The 18,000-nt window shown below is 39.0% G+C and overlaps 1 protein-coding gene across 1 annotated transcript in view; it reads right to left on the reverse strand.

Annotated features, from left to right (window-relative positions):
* The window catches only part of b4galt2 (UDP-Gal:betaGlcNAc beta 1,4- galactosyltransferase, polypeptide 2), a 239,572-nt gene that overhangs the window by 55,498 nt on the left and 166,074 nt on the right, over positions 1 to 18,000 (reverse strand). Inside the window, exon 5 of the mRNA XM_026148727.1 lies at positions 3,954 to 4,141. Coding sequence (XP_026004512.1) covers positions 3,954 to 4,141 — 188 coding nt within the window. The remainder of the gene's footprint in view (positions 1 to 3,953; positions 4,142 to 18,000) is intronic.

An 18,000-nucleotide genomic window follows, 5' to 3' on the forward strand; every position in this document is an offset into this window, starting at 1 on the left:
AGCATACTGTCTGATATATTCGACGGCTGCAATTATTCTTTAAGTGTTATTTTTTCCTTGGTATTCTAATTTCACCGAAGTTTACTAAACTCAACAAACTTAATATTACTTACCGGGACATTTATTCTGTCCTCATTTTCTTTCACCGAAAAATTGTTTCCTGCAGTGCCGTCTTTCTGCTTGGCTCTCCTACCTTTGCTAACGTGATGCGCATAGCGCAGAAGCGATGCTGCATTCACTTACACTCGGATATCTGAGCGTCACCGTGAAAACATAATCGGACATTTGATATTTGATTGAATTTTATTGTTTTGCCTTTGGGGTGGCACCTGGGGTGGTCAGTCTGGTTGGGGGGGTGGCCTGTGCCCCCCCAGGCCACCCCGCTGGACACGCCATTGGTGCTTAGCTGCCCTTGCTATTTGTGGTTGAGTTTAGCCGTTCCTCAGGTTTTTCTTTTCTTTTATTCACTAGCATTTACGGTTTCTTATTTCTAGGTATTGATTGTTCCAGTATTTCCCTGTATCGTGTGCGACCAGTTCCCATTAGGCTTTGAGTCTTGGTTACAGTCTGTCTTCTATGAACTCTTGTTCCCTGCCTTGTGTCAAGTTTTCTATATTCTGTGTTTTCAGTTATTCCCTTTCTGTAAGTTATTTCTCTCTTATATTTAGTTTTACTTCTTTGTCTTGTTTAGAGACAAGAAAGTTTCAGCTGTGTCTCATCATCACTGCCTGTGTCCCCTGATTACCTCATGTCTGTATTTCAGGCCTCAGTTCATGGTTGTGTTATACTGTGTATTTGTTTTTGTAGTCTGTTCCTGTCTGGCAACCTTAGTTATTCCTTGAATACCTTGTGTTCTGTATTTCTTTTGGACTTTGTTTGCGTCTGTTTCTGAATTTACTGTTTTGCATTTAATCAACCTTAATAAAGGCTTGCAGTTTTGATCCGATATAAAAAGCACAGGGTTACATAAAAGTGTTATACATACTTTTAAATTTGTTAAATCAGGTTCTCTTTTTCTACCTAAAGAATTTAGTGAAACTCTGATATGTCAGGTCATGTTATGTAGAAATATGAAAAAGCTTAAAGAACCTCTGAACCTTTTTCTTGAAGCTCTAGCACATAATTTGTGCAATACTTTTGAAAAAGTCAGAGTTATGAAATGGACTTCAAGGTGACACACTCTGCTCAGAGAGCTGTTTGGTGTTTTGAGGTGCTAAGGTAATGGAGTAGCACTTAATGTGACCTGACTTTCACTGTTAGTGTTTTTACCATTTCCACCATTTATCAGAAACGTCTGCTCCTTTTACATTTTGAAATGACTGAAGTTGCCTTCATAAAACGACAGGGCCAAAATACTGAAAGGTACTCACTTTAAAAATGTGCTCAAAAGTCACTGGAGTCTGCTGCATTTTTTTCTTGCACAGCTTAGAAGTTTATGAACTTTTTACATGCTTAAATTTGAAGTACTGAACAAATGAGTTGATCGGCTGATTCAGACCACGCTGACCTTGGAATCAGTTTTCTTCAACAATCTCATTTTAACATAAGTAATTAACCACAATCAATTCTCTGACCTTCCAGTCACTCTCACCTCCAGGCTGTCCTTTCACTGTATGCCCTTTTCTTTATTTCAGAGGAGCCAAAAAAAACCTGATGAAACCATTTTAAGTCTTTACTGATTAATTGCTATTAAGAAATGTAAGCTTCAGCCCTTCTTACCACCTGCATTGTATTTGTTGCCAGATAGCATTAGCTTATTGAGCACTATATCAGGGACCTGCAGGAGCCCCTGAGGGTTTTCAGTAGGATAACTCTTGTGGACTGACAGCTTTTGGATGGCCAGGTCACATCACTGGCCATATTTAGAGTATTCATCAATACTTCCTGTGCTTTTAGATAATTGAGGGTAGGTGTGGTGTCATTATGCAAAAAGATGCTTAGACAGGACCCAGCCATTCAGGGCTCTGGACCTCTTTGGGTTATCCTGCATTAGAAATTAGAGACGTAGAGCCCAATGAAACACATCGGTTGGATTATTCAGTAATTCTAACTGAGCAAGTGACCTGTCCTAGGTTTACCTGCGTTCTGCCTTATGACAGCTGACTCCAGTCCCCCCAAAACACAAAGGCCCTAGTCACACAGGCCTACAGACTTGTTTGCACCCCTGTTAACCTTTGATAACTATGGTAAATGTATGTTCTCCAACTGGTTAGCAAGTAGTTGCTACAGATTGCTGGCAGTTTTTGGGAGCTGATTGCATTGGTTGCAAGCAGCCTACAATAGTTTCCAGGAGTTTGCACACTATTTTTAAGTGCCCTTTCTCACTGTCCCTCTTCCTCTTTGTTTTTCTTTTCCTTCATATTTCTTTCTCCCTTTCCTATCCCCCAGCCATGTAGGAAGGAGTTTGCATGGAAGACACCAACTTATCTGCAAACACTTGTCAACTATTCTACATATGATAGTGAAACTTGTGCAATGCACTTTTTCAGAGTATTTGCCTTCAAAGTAAAACTTACATATTCTGAAATGTGTTAGTTTGAAGGTGAACTCTTTCTTTTTCTCCTTTGTGTCTCACAGGTTGTCTACCGCTTGGCAAGCAGTGGGATAATGATTGCAAAGTACACAGGGTAGGTGACCACAACAATCTGTTAGTGAGCAAAGCAATCGCAAGAAGTTTTCAGCACAACACTTTAAACCTTGAGCAATGAATTTCACCTACATGTAGGTAGTGCCAACAACCTTCAGCAGCCACTCACCAGCCAGTCATGAAATACACCTTTTTGTCTAGTGACCTGTGGTTGTCTATGGTTTCAGACCAGACCAGTTAAAGACCTGCGTAACTGGAGCTGAAGTTGAATAAACTGCTAAGGAAATACATGAACCTTTTTAGAGTATAAACCTTTACTTAAACATACACCTTTAAATATTACCTTTTTTATCTGAAAGGTTTTTTTGTTGGTTTCAATGCGAGTCTGTTGTGTCTCCATTTCCCTGAAAACCGTATGTGCATAAATAGCCATGTCTTTCCTCCAAGTCTTTGCCACAGAGTCTGTTAAACTTCCCATGTGTCCTCACTCTTTGACTTCCTGGGCTTATTTGAGTTAGCTGAGTTTTTTTTGTTGGGACTATGTTGTTGTCTTGGAGTCTGCATTTGGGTCCTCATCCTACAATACCTGATGATTGTTTTATCTCCGCATTATCATAAAGTTCTATAAGATACCGATTAGATTTTATACACTGAATGATAATCATTGATAATTTCCTTATTTTATGTAACAGAAACACCAAAAACCAAAAATATTAATTGTGTGATTAGACAAGAGCAGTCTAAGCAAAAAATCTATACCCCAATAAGTTTGGAATTGAGACTAAATTATTAATTTATCACGAGGAAAATATTTTTCTAAAATCTAACAATTGTTTAGCACATATATTTTGTTTATTATGACTCAATTAAAAGTAACGATGGCAAATAAGACAGCAGCAATGAAACAGTAATAACATTTGATAATAGGCTCATCCAGCTAATTCAGTTTGCACAAAGGCTTCACAGTTACCAAAGGTCTCTTCACTTGCTGTAGTCCAAACTCGTTAGTTACACTCTGAAACATGTGCTCTTGTTAGTACGAACTGATCAAACTTGGCAGCAGTGAACTGTGGTGAGTTTTCATACTAATTAAGGCTGCAGACAAGGGATTCAAAGTATAATGAGATTTACTCAAATTAAAGACTGTTCTTTCACGATTGTCTGTCAGAACAAAGGCTGTAGGGGAAATTCAGTTAGGCAGGAACTAGCAGATTTAAATTCAATGTATTTACAGCATAGAAGAATGATGTACAACAATAATTGGAGTTGGCAAGACATGTATAGAGTCCACCAGACAAATAAAACCATGTGTGGGTTGTCAGTGTTTCAGACAAACGAGTGGGGAAACTGGATCTCATTCCATCACCTGAAGCCAAACTTGTCCATGGCGATGGCAAAATGTCTCGGCTGGTCGTAGCAGTGGTAGAGGTTGCGGTCGTCCATCGGGATCAGGTCAACGTCACTGAAGATGAAGCAGTCATATTCTGCATCCTTCAAAGCCTCCGTATAACCAACGTTCAACAACTTAGCGCGGTTGAAAGTGTCCTCGCCCAACTGCAAGACACACAAAGGAGAATTTGACATCAAGACACAAACCTAAAAACTTTGAGCACGTAAGAATACAAAGATATGCGATGTCAGGAAAACAGGCAGTGAATTTCTGATCAAATGTACATTATTAAAATGTCCGTGTCATAGAAATGAGAAACAAAAAGAAGACCGTATATAAAATAAGACATTTTCATTTTTCTTCAGTATTATAAAACAATATTAAAGTGGGAGTAGAGTAGAGCCCCTGAAGTTATAAATCTGGTCTTTCACATGTTATACGAATGAAAACAACATCTGAATGTACAACTGCTACAGGCACTTTTATCATAAACAAAGAGAGAATGAGTCAGGCTGTAGCAAATGAGGTCAGGCTCAAATCAAAGGTGTTTTTCTTCTATTAATCCACTATGACCTGATGTGTTTATTGACCCCAAGGAAAGATAATTTGCCTGAACCAGCGAAACGCATCTGTGATAAAAGATAAACTCCATTTATTTATATATAGATATATCTCGATAGAGAGATAGAGAGATAGAGAGATAGATAGATAGATTTTTGTAATGTCTGCTGCACTTGGGTGAAATTGATTCAAGCTATGTGTGAATGTGTATATGAAGTAATAATGTTTTTACTGTTGATAAATCCAACAGTAAAAAAGTGTAGAAAGTGGAAGACATAGTTCACGACAAAAAGCGAGCTTTAATAACTGATCTCCAAAAACAAAGCCCAAAGATGTAAGGAGCAGAAGTAACCCAAAAGTCTGGGACAAAAGGGACTTTACAGAAAAGAATATAAACTGGAACAAGACAGGAAGTAACACTGCCACAAACCAGGGCTTTTTATAGTCAAGTGATGACCGGGGAAGACAATGAGACGGGGGAGGAAGTGAAGCTCAAAACAACACACAAGAGAAAACTGGCAACATATGTATCAAAATGCAGTACTGTGCAAAAGTCCCGAGTCATTCCATTCTTTATATTTTGCTTCCAAGGAGCCATATATGTTGTTTTAAACTGGTCTTGTGCAACAGTTTTCCAGGTTTTCTGAGGCACTTTTAAAGTTATTTTTAACATTTTTCCTTAGACATCGGTTGCTTTTTCACTCTCATGCATATTTGTTCACATTTCTTTAGCTGGATTTATGAAAAAATGCCAAATACAATGGTTTGACAAACATGAAATAATATTTTTGTACCAGAAAGTTTATTTTTAACTATTAGCCAAAAACCTGGAATATCTCTACATGGTGTTCAGTGTGTCCTTCAAACAGTTTGAGGACACTGGAAAAGGGGAGGACAAAGGACAAAGTGACAGCCCAAAAAGCTATTTGCAGGAAACTAATTATCTGAAAGTCATGTCTTTAGGAAAAAGGAAGAATCTAGCAAAAACCTGACACAATACTTCAGAGATAAATCTGACCATTCAGTTGATCAATCAACTACTTTTTTTGTGCAGCTTTTCCTGATTTCTTAACACTTTCTGAAATTTTCTTTTCCTTTCATCAAAACATGTAACGCTGAGAGCATCACTAAACATCAATATTTAGTGTCTGCAGTGTTAGTCTGAATTTAATGCTACAAACAGAATGAAGTGATGTGTTCGCTGACCTTAAGAGACCCTGCTGCTGCAGTGAAGTGCATTTATTTTTCAGACATCCATGGCCCAGGTTCTACACTTTGGCTAAGATAAATTCTTACCCAGCAGCATGCCGGCGTGAGTTAGTTGAGGTTAATATATATGACAGTTCAATAGTGTAGAGGGTACTGTATATCTCTCTCAGCAGAACCCTTCTGCAACAGCTTGGTAAAGTCCAAGCCCTTGTCTAGCAGCAGGGAGGTCAGCAAGCAAGAAGAGAAGTTACTGCAACCTGAGACTGTTTGACACTTTGGCAGTCCATCAACCTCGAGAATGCTTTGAATTTATTTATTTATTTTCTTTTGCAGCTTTCATGAGAACTACAGTGAAGAAGAAGAGTCAAGGAGTGGAGACAGAAATGTGCCATCAAAAAGGGGAAATATAAATCCAAACCATTTGTTTTGTCAGTAACTGGTGTACGAGACCGAGTCATAAAGATGGTTCCCCCTCGGGAAACCTTTACCTTACACTCTGTTTACAACTAGTACATATATTTTAGAGCAAATTGCCTCGAGCCCTTTTTTTCTTAAGAGGAGCAAGTACAGCCTTTACTGCAACAATTACATCTCTAGTTGGGTCAGCAACTTCATCTGCCATAAGTGCAAAAACCTGATACGGGCAGGAAGCAAAAGATCCAATATAATTTCTGAGAGAGACAGAGGGATGAGATAAAATTAACCTTATGCCCTAGAAATTACAACCATATATCAAAAAACTGTTTCCTAATTATGGCTTAGTGACAAATATCACTGCCTGAATTTTGTGGCTCTAAACTGGAGGATTTTCTCTCCTAAGGCTGGTGTCTATTATCTGGGCCAACAGATAAGCAATTTGAAGATGCTAAAGAGATGGGCTATGCCTGTAATAGCAATTTTGGCATTAACTAGAAAAAGCAATGACTGTAACAGACACACCTATAAAATAAGTAATTCGCTTTAGCTAAACACATTATAGCAACAAGTTGACAAAAATAAGAAAATTCTATTTTTAAATTAAAATGTGAGACTTTTAAAGAAGCCTTATGCAAAGTCTCCAAGATGTGACAAGAATATCAATTTATATTAATGAGACTCCACATTCATGTCATAAAAAGGCCTTCCAATTTTGGATTAATGCCCAAGTGTACACAAAGTAGCAGAAAAATAAAAAAGTGTTACAAATCTGCTGGAGTCACGCAATACTTGGTCAAAAGAGAAAACCACCCACTTTTGACAGCAAGGTGAATCTTTGAGATGATTAATGTATCTGCTGTCTGTCCAAACTTCTGATCAGTTTTCAATTTTTTTGTCGTTCTTGTCTCTATGCCGGTGCATTATCTGTTCGAACCGAACGTGAATCAAGTACAAAGCGTAATCCCCGTGGTAAGCTCACTAATACCTGAGATTTGAAAGCATAATCCGTCTGTGCAGGTAACACACAAAAAAAATCTATTGTCACAAATCCACCGGGGCTCCAAGTATCAGCTAAAATGGGCTTCTGCCTGTTTTTGAACAACAATGGGTTTATTAGGTCGGAACCATATCGTATGAGGTCAGAAGAGCAAAATACAACCCAGGACCAAACAGCAGACAGATCAGAGGCTGGTGATGAAGGGGGAAAGAGTGGAAACAAGAATACAGATGATAATACAACAGTTTGTGTGCTCTGTGTAACTGTTGTGCATTTTTTCCAAGTACTGATTTCACTAATAGTATGAGAGCTAGCTGAAAAATTACAACCAACCACACCCTGTATAGAAAATAATATTAGGCCACACTAATCCCACTACCACAGGTGTATAAAATGAAGCACCTGGCCACATGGTCTGCCTTAACAAACATTAGTGAAAGAGCGGGTCAATCTAAAGAGCTCACTGAGTCCCACCATTGTGACAAGTTAGTTTGTGAAATTTCTTCCCACTTGGATTTCTAAGTGGAATTATTACAAAGCGGAAGCATTTAAGAACCACAGCAACTCAACTATGAAGCAGCAGACTGTGTGAAGTTACAGAGCCTCGTTGAGTTCCAAACCTCCTCTGAAAAAAGCAATTTCTCCCCATAGACCAACACTGGCAGAAGACATCTGCAACTCCAAACGATATAATAAAAGTGTGACTCTTTTGTTCATTAATTTTAAAATCACAAGTGTCTGCAAATATCACTCAGAGCTATGTAAGAAAAATGCAGTTCTGCATAAAAACAGGGCGCTATTTTGTCCCAATTCCTTGTCTTGGCTTTGAGGGGAAAAACTTCACTTAGTGCAGTCGCACATGCCTCGAGCCTTTATACTTGGTTGCTGACACATACACAGACAGCTGGAGACCTGATGGCCGAGTAGTCATTCCTGTCATACTTGAAATCGCCTTGATGTCAGCTGCCTGGGCGCATGCATAGCTGGTGCATTGCAATGTAAATTTCCCACTGAGAAGGCACGCACAGAGTCCACGCTGACTGTCTAAGGGGGCAAACATTTTCCCCTTTAATGATGCTGGTAACTTTTCCGTCTGTAGCCCATGGCAGTAACGCTGTATGGATTTTGATTGATTAATAGTTTCTCATAAACCTTGTGGAGTTTTATCAGAAGTTTACATTTTAAATTTATTTCTCAATTTGTAACCACAGTCGACACAATTTGACATCCTTAAGTTAAAGCATAGAAAACCATAGACAAGATAGATAAATCAAAACAGTTTTTTTATGTTAATGCAGAAGTTTCAAAATGTTCTTTTCTTCTTTGGGTCCTAGCTGGCAGCTGGTCCAGGTGGTCGACTGTGGTGTACTGTAGGTCCGCAGGATGTCAAGCTCTCTAAGTGACATTCTTCAAAGACTTTCGATCAGTGGCATTGGTTGTAGCTTGCTCGAGATCAAATTGTTGGCCCTTTAAGTTGTCCCCAGTCTGTTTGGTCCATGTTTTCTTTGGCATTTTTGTTTGACGTGCCAATGAGCACGCTGTAATTAGTGTGGTAGTTGACCTGGTGCACAAACCATTGAAGTTGACGTTGATGTATTTGGTCACTGCCAGTTGGTTGCTGCTGGCAACAGTCTCCAGTGATTTTGTTTCCCATGTGATCACTTATAGAAACTCCAAGGGCTTGTCGTAGACAATGCATTTAGAACACCTCAAACTTGTCAATGTCTTGGTTTCAGAGCCGTAGGGGAAGATGGGCAGGATCAGTGTTTGGAAGAGATGAAAGTAGGTGTTTTAAAATTTAAAAAAACGGATTAATTATTTCCCAAAGTTTAGGAAATTTTGGACATTTGCTAGTTCTTTGCATGCTTGTCACGTATCATGATACATGCCATGTTTTGTTTCATACCGTGGTTTTGTTTTTTTTGCTTGTTTTAATTAAGTTTTTCTGTCTCTCTCAAATTATATGCTTCTGCTAAAATTTAAGAAACGCATTCTCCCTTTTTTGTGCTGGAACCTGCAATTTTCTTAAAATGTAACCACCGGTATTTTTTTCTAGGAGACTACATGAGATTCAAACAGAGGTGCAAAAGAACACAAAGAGCTGTCAGGCATTGTTGTGTTTTTTCCCAGCAGATCAGCTCATATATCTTTACAAAAAGTCCACCCCTCTTTGTGTGCTCCTAACCTCATTAAGCATTATTGCGGTCACTGTTTATTATTTTCATTAAGACATCTGTGTGGGAAACTCCCATCAACGCCGCTTTATGGTGCTCTATGTCTTCCCTAATCACTTCATGCCATAAGCAAGTTTGCAGAAGGATGTAAATAAGTAAAACTGACATATGTTACAGTGGACAGGGCACTTAAGCATTGCAGGTAAACAGAGGCAGTGGGATTGATAGGTGCAGATTTTACATGTCTAAAGTAAGAACAGATACCTAGAAGGTGTATTTTATTGCATATATTCAAAATTTAAAAAATGGTTAGACAACATATGAAGAAAGATGCTGCAGATTCTCCTTCTGCTCCATTTTTGGGCTTTTATTGTTTCTTGTTTTTGTTTTGTTTTTTTGTCTTGATGCTGTATTTTCCTCTACTGCTGGCCTTATTTTCATGTTTTCTCTTCAGGCTATTGTTTTCTGACCAAAACCTGTCTTTTTTTCTAACGCAGAATGCACAGCCACAATTTGCCTACAGTGGCCCACAGGGGACAGCGAAACCATTCATGTGTGAATATTTGACAAATCAACAAATTACAGGGTGAAATGCAGAAAGGGTACTCCAATTTAGCGGAGAGCAATTTTTGGCTTCTCATTTGCAAATTCATAGGCATCTTTTAACTTTCAAGGACATTTCTGCTCCATTAATTTTTGATCAGGCTCTACATAATACAGTGTGCATATGCATGCGGGCATGCAGCCTCAGCCTTGTGTAAATGAGTTTACTGACAAGTGTGACAAGTATGTGTGCCACAAAAATAGTTTTCTTCAGTTTGCTGAGTCCTCTTCAGCTCACACTTGGAGGGAATATTGAAAGAAAAAAAAAAAAAAGTAAACAAGAAGTTCCCAAGATAGAATTTCATCTGTCTGGATGCTTGAAAACATCTACTAACCCTGACTGAAGTTTGTGTTTTGCATGTGTGCTTATTTCTGACACTTGCGTCCGGATTTTAAAAAATAAACTTAAAAACAAAGCAGGTAGCGGTCACTGTGACAGATTTTGTTTTGCAGGGAAGCTTTTCACCGTTTAGTAAACTGTGTACATACAAAAGGCTTTTTAATTCGCTGTTTGGTAATTGTGGAGTAATTGCCAAAAGAGTGCTGTCTGCTGACATTTGTGTATTATTACAGTAATCTGGCAGATCAATGGTGATGTGCAATAAGTGCACTCAAGGAGAAGCTATCGCTATAAAATCAAAACTTTTATATGCTCTCTTCACTTACAAATAACTAGAAGCATCATTTACGAGCCAGTGTTTACTCATTACTTATTTAAATGTGTAAATGTAACTAATGAACTGAATCAGTCAAACGTGGAGTGGAAATGTAAATATGGAAAACTGCATTCTGAAAATGTTGCTCGAGATTTATTTGGATTAATTTCCTTTTATATCCTGTCATATTTGGATTTCTGCATATCTTACCAAAAGTGGATACTTTTGGTAACTTTAATTGTAACAACATCTTAACTTTTCTTTTCTTTCTCGTCAATCAAGATTTGTGTTGACTACATTTCTTACTCGATGATGATGTTGGTGGCTCACCACTATCCATTAATAATGCGTTGGACAGTTCTTAAACCAATTTTAGTACCTTCAGCAATCTCCTTAGTGGTTTTAGTTACTTGATGATAATACTATAAAATAGAGCATCTTTACAGATGTAGGCCACAAGAAGGTGAAAATAAACCAAAAGAAAGTAAAGTTTCAAACTGTAAACTGGACACAGGATGTTCACATATACTAGATTATAGGCGAGCTAGCTTCTGCAGAGATGACTGCTACTTATTGTACGGTGTGTGATTGGTAACTGTGATGAAGTCAAAGGAGCAGCTGGGAAAGTGAACCGCTGGGGTAAATCACTGGCTGGCTCCGGAAAAAAATGGGTGGGGTAATTGAAAGGAAAACACTCATCATCTAGCGACAAGGTGTCCAGTCACTTCACTGTGGAGGCTTAGTGACTGACAGCAGGAAACTCTGGTTCCTGTTGTGGTTGTTGGCAGCTTCCTGTAATGTGTGTGTGTATGTGTGTGTGTGTGTGTTCCCGTGTGCGCGACAGGCAGGATTTGTGTCTAGTCAGTCCTGACTGGTGGGGATGATTGCAAAACAAAACATGCTTTAAGGAACAATGTGGAATACCAACAGTGATAAACATTCATTCCAGCAATTTTTAACAATGCCTCTAAAAGCCGCTTTGCATCAAAATCTTTAGTGATGAGATTTTCAGCACCTGCGGCGCTTTGTCAACTTTTGTGAAATCGATAATTTATCACTTCAAGAAACCCGAAGAAAACAGTCATTGTGAGAAACCACTGGTGTCGGAGTTCTGATAAAAAATTCATGTCGCTATATCCCAGGTGTCTTGAAAGCTCAGTACACTTCTGAGTTGTCCCGCTTGTTAGAAATCCGCGCGTACCCACCCATCGAATGTGATCTCTACTTCCATGACTACTGTGCCAGAAAATGACCCTGCGGTTCATTTGTGCAAGCTCTTAATACAATTTGTGGTTAGTGCACGCTGAAAGTACGTGACGTGTAGCTGATGTGTGTGTATGTTTGTGTGTCAGGGTTAAAAATGTCCCCTGTAGTCACTGTCTGTGCTTCTCGTGCTGCTTTTTTTACGTTTGGTTTTTTTAGCTCCTCCTTCTTTGTGATGAATTCAGCTGTCACTTCTTTTCCTGTTCAAAGCCACTTTTAACCAATCAGCATGCTACATACATCATCCCAGTCTTGTCATGGTCCTAAACCTGTGGACTCAGTGGTTTTGGTTTTGATTATTATCTTATGTTTCAAGTTAATTCTTGTTAGGATTTTCTTGTTCTTAGCTTTGGTTTCTGTTTTGTATTTTGATGGTAAATAAAGCTCACTCATTGCATCGTCAGCCTGTGATTGGGTCCTTTTTCCTTCAACCCCATACGACTGCCGCTGCAGCCGTGACAAGTTTGGCTACATGCTACATGTTTGTGCATAGGATCCACACCTAAAATCCTTCACCCTGTGTAGTGAAATGCCTTCACACACCATTTTCTAACATTTAAGATTATGAAAACCTGTTGTATTTTATCACAGACCATATTCTTTTCAGTAAGTCAGACTCCTTCATGACAGTCACCTGATTCTTAACACACTTCTAGTCCTTTGATGTGGCAGCAGTCTTTTTTAGCTTCAGTAAGGGTAGAATACGTTTTTCAGACGTCCAATATCATCGTTCAGTTGAGGAACTTGTTGCTGCTTTCAGAAATTTCACAGTACTTTAAAGATCCATAAATTTCTCTACCATGTCTGTAAAACCTGCTGCTCAATTATACAAATATAAAACATTACATCCTTTCAAACAGGTAAATATTACACAGTTAAAGGTGCAGCTCTTGGATATTTATTGCTGACATAGCTTAAATCCTTTAATCCACTAAATCATTTTCTAAATGTCACCTTATCAAGAAAAGCATTTTAAAGGGAAATAATAATAATGTTTAGAATAAAACCCACCAACACTAAAACCACTTCAGTCCATGAGGCAGAGGTAGAGTAGAGTTGTTTCCACTCTCGCCCAGCAACAACACTCATACAGTCAGTTTTCACGGTCTCGGTGATGTCCCCCATCTTTTCCCCTCTGTGGGAGTTCCTACTGTCATTTTATAAGTGTTTAATTTTTTACCTTACATTAACAACTGAATGACTTGTTGAAGCTGTATATAGCTGTCATGGGTCATCAAATTAATCTGTTAATGTAAATTATTCTTATGTATAAGGACATTATCTGCTGAACAGTCAAAAAGCTGCTGATACACTAAGAATAATATGAGTCTGATATTTTTTTTAACATAAATACATAACATGACCCTTAATTATAATAATTTTTTTTTATTCAATTTAAATGTATGTTTTCAAAAGAAGTTTGTGGAAGAACTTTTCCTCTCTTTAGTAGTGTGACAGCAGGAAATGGAGCAAGAGTGGAACTGGGAATGACATGCAATAAAATCTCAATAGCTAAGCACCAAGGATGGTAATAGACAACATTAGCCAGCAATGCCCACCCTGGAACCGGTGGGTGGGGAAGTAGATGGAGTTTCAACATGAAACAGCAACTGGGCGATCTCCAAACTCCTGCTGGTAAGAATCACATGACCAGATCCAAAAAATCCAGAGCAACCAGTTAATGAACCTTCAAAGAGCATTGCAGCCCATTTAACAGATGCAGGAAAGCAGAAATATGTTTTTCATATTGTGAATTTATGCTTGCTATATATGGTAAACTGACATTTACCATATAGCACGTTACACTAATAACAGTTATAATGTTGAAGTATTAGTCTTATAAACTGATAAGGGGTAGGTAAAAGAAGTCAGCTAAAGCCTCAGTCACACAGGTCTGGAGACAGCTTGGCGACCTCGTGGCAACTACCAGTTGCTAAGGAAAAATGTGTATTTCCCAATCAGTTTGGTAGGGAGAAGTTGCTGGCCGGTCTAAGAGAGGGACATGGTGCTGCACCACACATTTCTTTGTGAGTGCTTTGGTTGCTAGCAGGCTGCCACAATCACCTGTAGTTTGCATGGACGATGTTGAACTGTCTGGAAGCACTCGCTAACTAACCACAAAGAGGTAGGGAAACGCGAAAGAAATGCGATGCAAACTGGAAAACCGAGAATATCAAAGTAAAAGTGATGCCTTTCAAAATGCAACCAACATATTTCTAAAGCCCCAGCGTTAACTTTGAAGGTGAATGGTCTTCGTTTCGGGTTCGCATTGCACTTTCACAGTTCAACCACCACTTGGCAAGTAGTTGGTGAGTGTTTGCAATTGGTGGTGCAAAACAACATACCTGTTTGCAACCAATGCCAACTAACAACTTCCAGCAACCACTTGCCAGCTGGTTGGGGAATCACATTCTTCCCTAGAGACTGGTGGTTACAAAGCGGTTGCAGACTGGACTCTAGATCTGCACGACTGCGGTCAAATCTAACTTCTGTATTATATTTATATTAACACATAATATTCTCCAAAAAGTATAAAATCAGTGATATTCACCTTTAATGGGGGAAAGTTGTTTAGTTAAGTGATGCAATATAATTCAAACACTTTGCATCCAAACTCAATGCAATATAGCGTGAAATTATGGTTTCAGATAAAGTGGCAGGATAATTAATTTAAAAAGCCTTCAGGCCCTTCAGTTAGAAAAATACAATATAAAATAGCAATACAATAACAACAAAAGAAATTAAGGGAATTAACATTTGCCATATCCAATCTAATTTAGCTTCTATTTGCCCTCAAACTTTGCTTTAACTTCACAGCTTTCACTGCCTCTTGTATTCACTATTTGACTTCTGAGCTCTAAAGGGAGAAAGGTAAATCTTCTTCCACCTCTCCAACTGCCTGCACTTCCTGCTCTCGGGTCATCAGTTACATTTATTTTCTCTCTGCTCTTCTCGGGCTCCTTGCTCTGTCTGTCTCTGGCAGGTCTTCCCTGGTGTGTCTGCAGTAATCTGGTCAGTGTCAGCCATTCTCCCCCTACATGCCCTCGGAAAACCAATTAACCCTATCAGCCATATCTGAGTATCACCAGATAAATCCAGTGCCGCTGCATCTATGAAAGAGAGAGAGAGAACATGTGTGTGCGTATGTGATGAAGACAAATATATACTGTAACTTTCTCCTAGGCCTGGTCATTGCACACGCACCTATTGTTGTTGCCATGGAGAGGGATTAAGGTACAATCAGTGCTCTGCCTGGATGTCTGTCAGCAGATCGTCAGACCTAACGTGGGTGTTTCTGAATGGTACGTGTGTGTAAGTCCATGCACAACCTGTGAGTGTCTATGTGCACGCAAGTGAGTGTGACAGGATTTCAGGCTCCTTTGGAGACGCGGAGGTGGGGACTCGTGTCCTATTATTTGGCCAGTCGACCAGTGCCGGGAAAGAGCAAGCACAGGAGATGTACAGAGAATTCATTTTATCTCACTTAATGGAGATTTAGCTGAACATGATCAGGTTTTCCTGTGTGTGTGTGTTTGATTTTTATATATATAAAAAAACAGTGCAAGTGTACAAAAGAACATTGACTTGCTTTGATGTAAAAAAAAAAAAAAAAGAAGAAGTTAACATTGTTATTATTTATTGCTATTTCAAGACAGGGGTGATGATGCTGGAATAAAATGCATGAGCATGAGCATACTCATCTTTTTTTGTATTTTTGGAAAAATTAATTAGCTTAAAAATGTTACAAAGGCCAAACACACTTGTTAGTCCTCACACTACAAACACTTTTTGTATATTTGCAGTAAAAACATGCTGTTAGACAATCCAAATTACTACACTCACTAGCCACTTTATTAGTTATACATACTCAACCTACTCAATCATCCAGTCATATGGCAGCAACGCATTCAGGCATGTGGCAAGATGAACTGCTCAATACCAGCACAGGGAAGAAAGGTCATTTAAGTGACTTTTAATGTGGCATGGTTGATAGTGACAGACAGGCTGGTCTGAGTGTTTCAGAAACTACTGGCATTTTCCTTAAAGCGGATGGCCTTTGGAGGCAGAAGGCCACACCGGGTGCCACTGCTAAGAACAAGAAACTGAGGCTACAGTTCACACAGACTCAAGTGTGAACTGAGTGGTTAGATCAGTCTCAACCTGTGTTACAAGATTCGAAATCTAAAAAACACATGGTTTCATCCTGCTGTACTAAGCTATGACAGTTGAGGCTGCTGGTGCTGGTGTATCAGTGTTTAGGATATTTTCTTGGCACACCCTGGCCCTTTTGTACCAGTTGAGCATTATTTAAATGCCACAGCCTACCTATTGTCCATTTACCATGTCAATCCTGTAGTGAGCAGTATGTCCATCTTCTAATGGCTGTTTCCAGCAGGATAACGCAACATGGTCACAAAGCCCCAAAAATCTCCAACTGGTTACTTGAACATGACAATGAGTATCCATGGATACCAGATCTCAATCCAACAGATCATCTTTGGAATCTAATGGAACAGAAGATTCACATCTTGGACGTGCAGCTGACAAATCTGCAACAACTGTGTGATGCTGTCATGTCAACACAGACTGAAATGTCTGAGGAAAGTTTCCAGCACCTTGTTGCATCTATGCCATGAAGATTTAAGGCACAAGGGGTTCAACTTAGTATTAGCAAGGAGTAATTAATAAAGTGGCCAGTGAGTGGATTTTCCCACAGTTTCACTCTGGTGAGTTTGGCTTTAGCTTGAGACCAGTTGGCTGAATCCATAAAACAAGACATTAAAAAAAAAAAGCCTGTTACACTTCTTTCAGTCACTCACTGAGATAATTTAATTAACGAGCTGGTTATTGCTAAAAATATCAGCTAGTGAACGGCCGTCATTTCAACTCTTCAAATTTGAGCGTCGCCAGCTATAAAGCGGCTGCTTTTATTTGCTCTATGTGAAGTGGATTTACTGTTTAAACATTATTCATTTTAAGTGGTAAATCTACAAATATTCAAATCTGAAGCTAAAAAGTGACAATTTGACAGAATTAACCACCAAATTATTATTTAAAAAAGTACATATGAGAAAGAAGAAAGCGAGAGAATGATAAAGAGAGCTACCATGTTCATTAGAGCCTGCATGAACGCTAAATGCACTCGGCCATGCGTTCTTAATAAAAGATGATTATCCCTTCATTTCACCGCCACCTGGGAAACAGGAAGCTCATCAAAGCTTGATTAGATACTGCAGTCAGCCATGCACAGAAACACAAACACGGCCGGCCAATGTATATCTAATTCATAACCTTACAGTCTTCAATCGTATCCGCAGCAGTGCGTTTTCTGCTTTATGAGAGCTTGGCAGAGAACACAAAGACTGAGGAGAGAAGAGTGTGACAGAGTTGGCGTGGGGCCAGAATAACTAATTTGCTGTAATGACTTTCTGGCAGTTCTGACACAGAGGAGCTCCCACATAAAGTGAGAGGCCGGGCCACGATGGGCAATTCAATTACGATTCCGTCACAGTAGCCGATAGTCGCAGATCAGGGCAACATCAGCACGACAGCCGGCAATGATACGCTACACTGCCGGGCCGAAACAATGAAGCAGGTAATGTCTTTTTTCCTTTTTTCCTCTGGTAAATAAATACAGGACACATCTCTAAGATCCCGCACAGGAACTTTTGGTTGTTTTGTTGCAGAAATGTGAACCAAACCATCCATATGGAAATCAAAAGTAAGACTGCACCCCACTATATATTTTTTTTATTTATGACTAGATGAGGACATGCTGTACTCTTTTTTTTTTTATATTTATTATGTGCAAAAGGAGAAATAAGAATTGCACAATTGGCACAAAGTAAGTGTTATACTTTTATTCCTAATTAAAGGTTCAAATAATTTGAAATGTTCACAGCAAAGGTCAAAAATCCTCAAGAGGACAAAGCTGAAATTGGCAATGGAAATTAAAACAGGGAGCTCAAATCAGGTAAAAAAAAAAAAAAAAAGAAGACACATTTGATTCCTCGTCCCGTTCCTTCAGTGCTGAAACAATCATGAATTATATTTGGCACAGCCAAAATGATCCCAAGTCTGAACAAAAAAGTAGATCACACTACGTCAAAGAAGTCCCTCAGCTGCTCCAGAATATTTTTCTG

The sequence above is a fragment of the Astatotilapia calliptera genome, chromosome 18 (assembly GCF_900246225.1).
Source record: "Astatotilapia calliptera chromosome 18, fAstCal1.2, whole genome shotgun sequence".
Classification (NCBI taxonomy): domain Eukaryota; kingdom Metazoa; phylum Chordata; class Actinopteri; order Cichliformes; family Cichlidae; genus Astatotilapia; species Astatotilapia calliptera.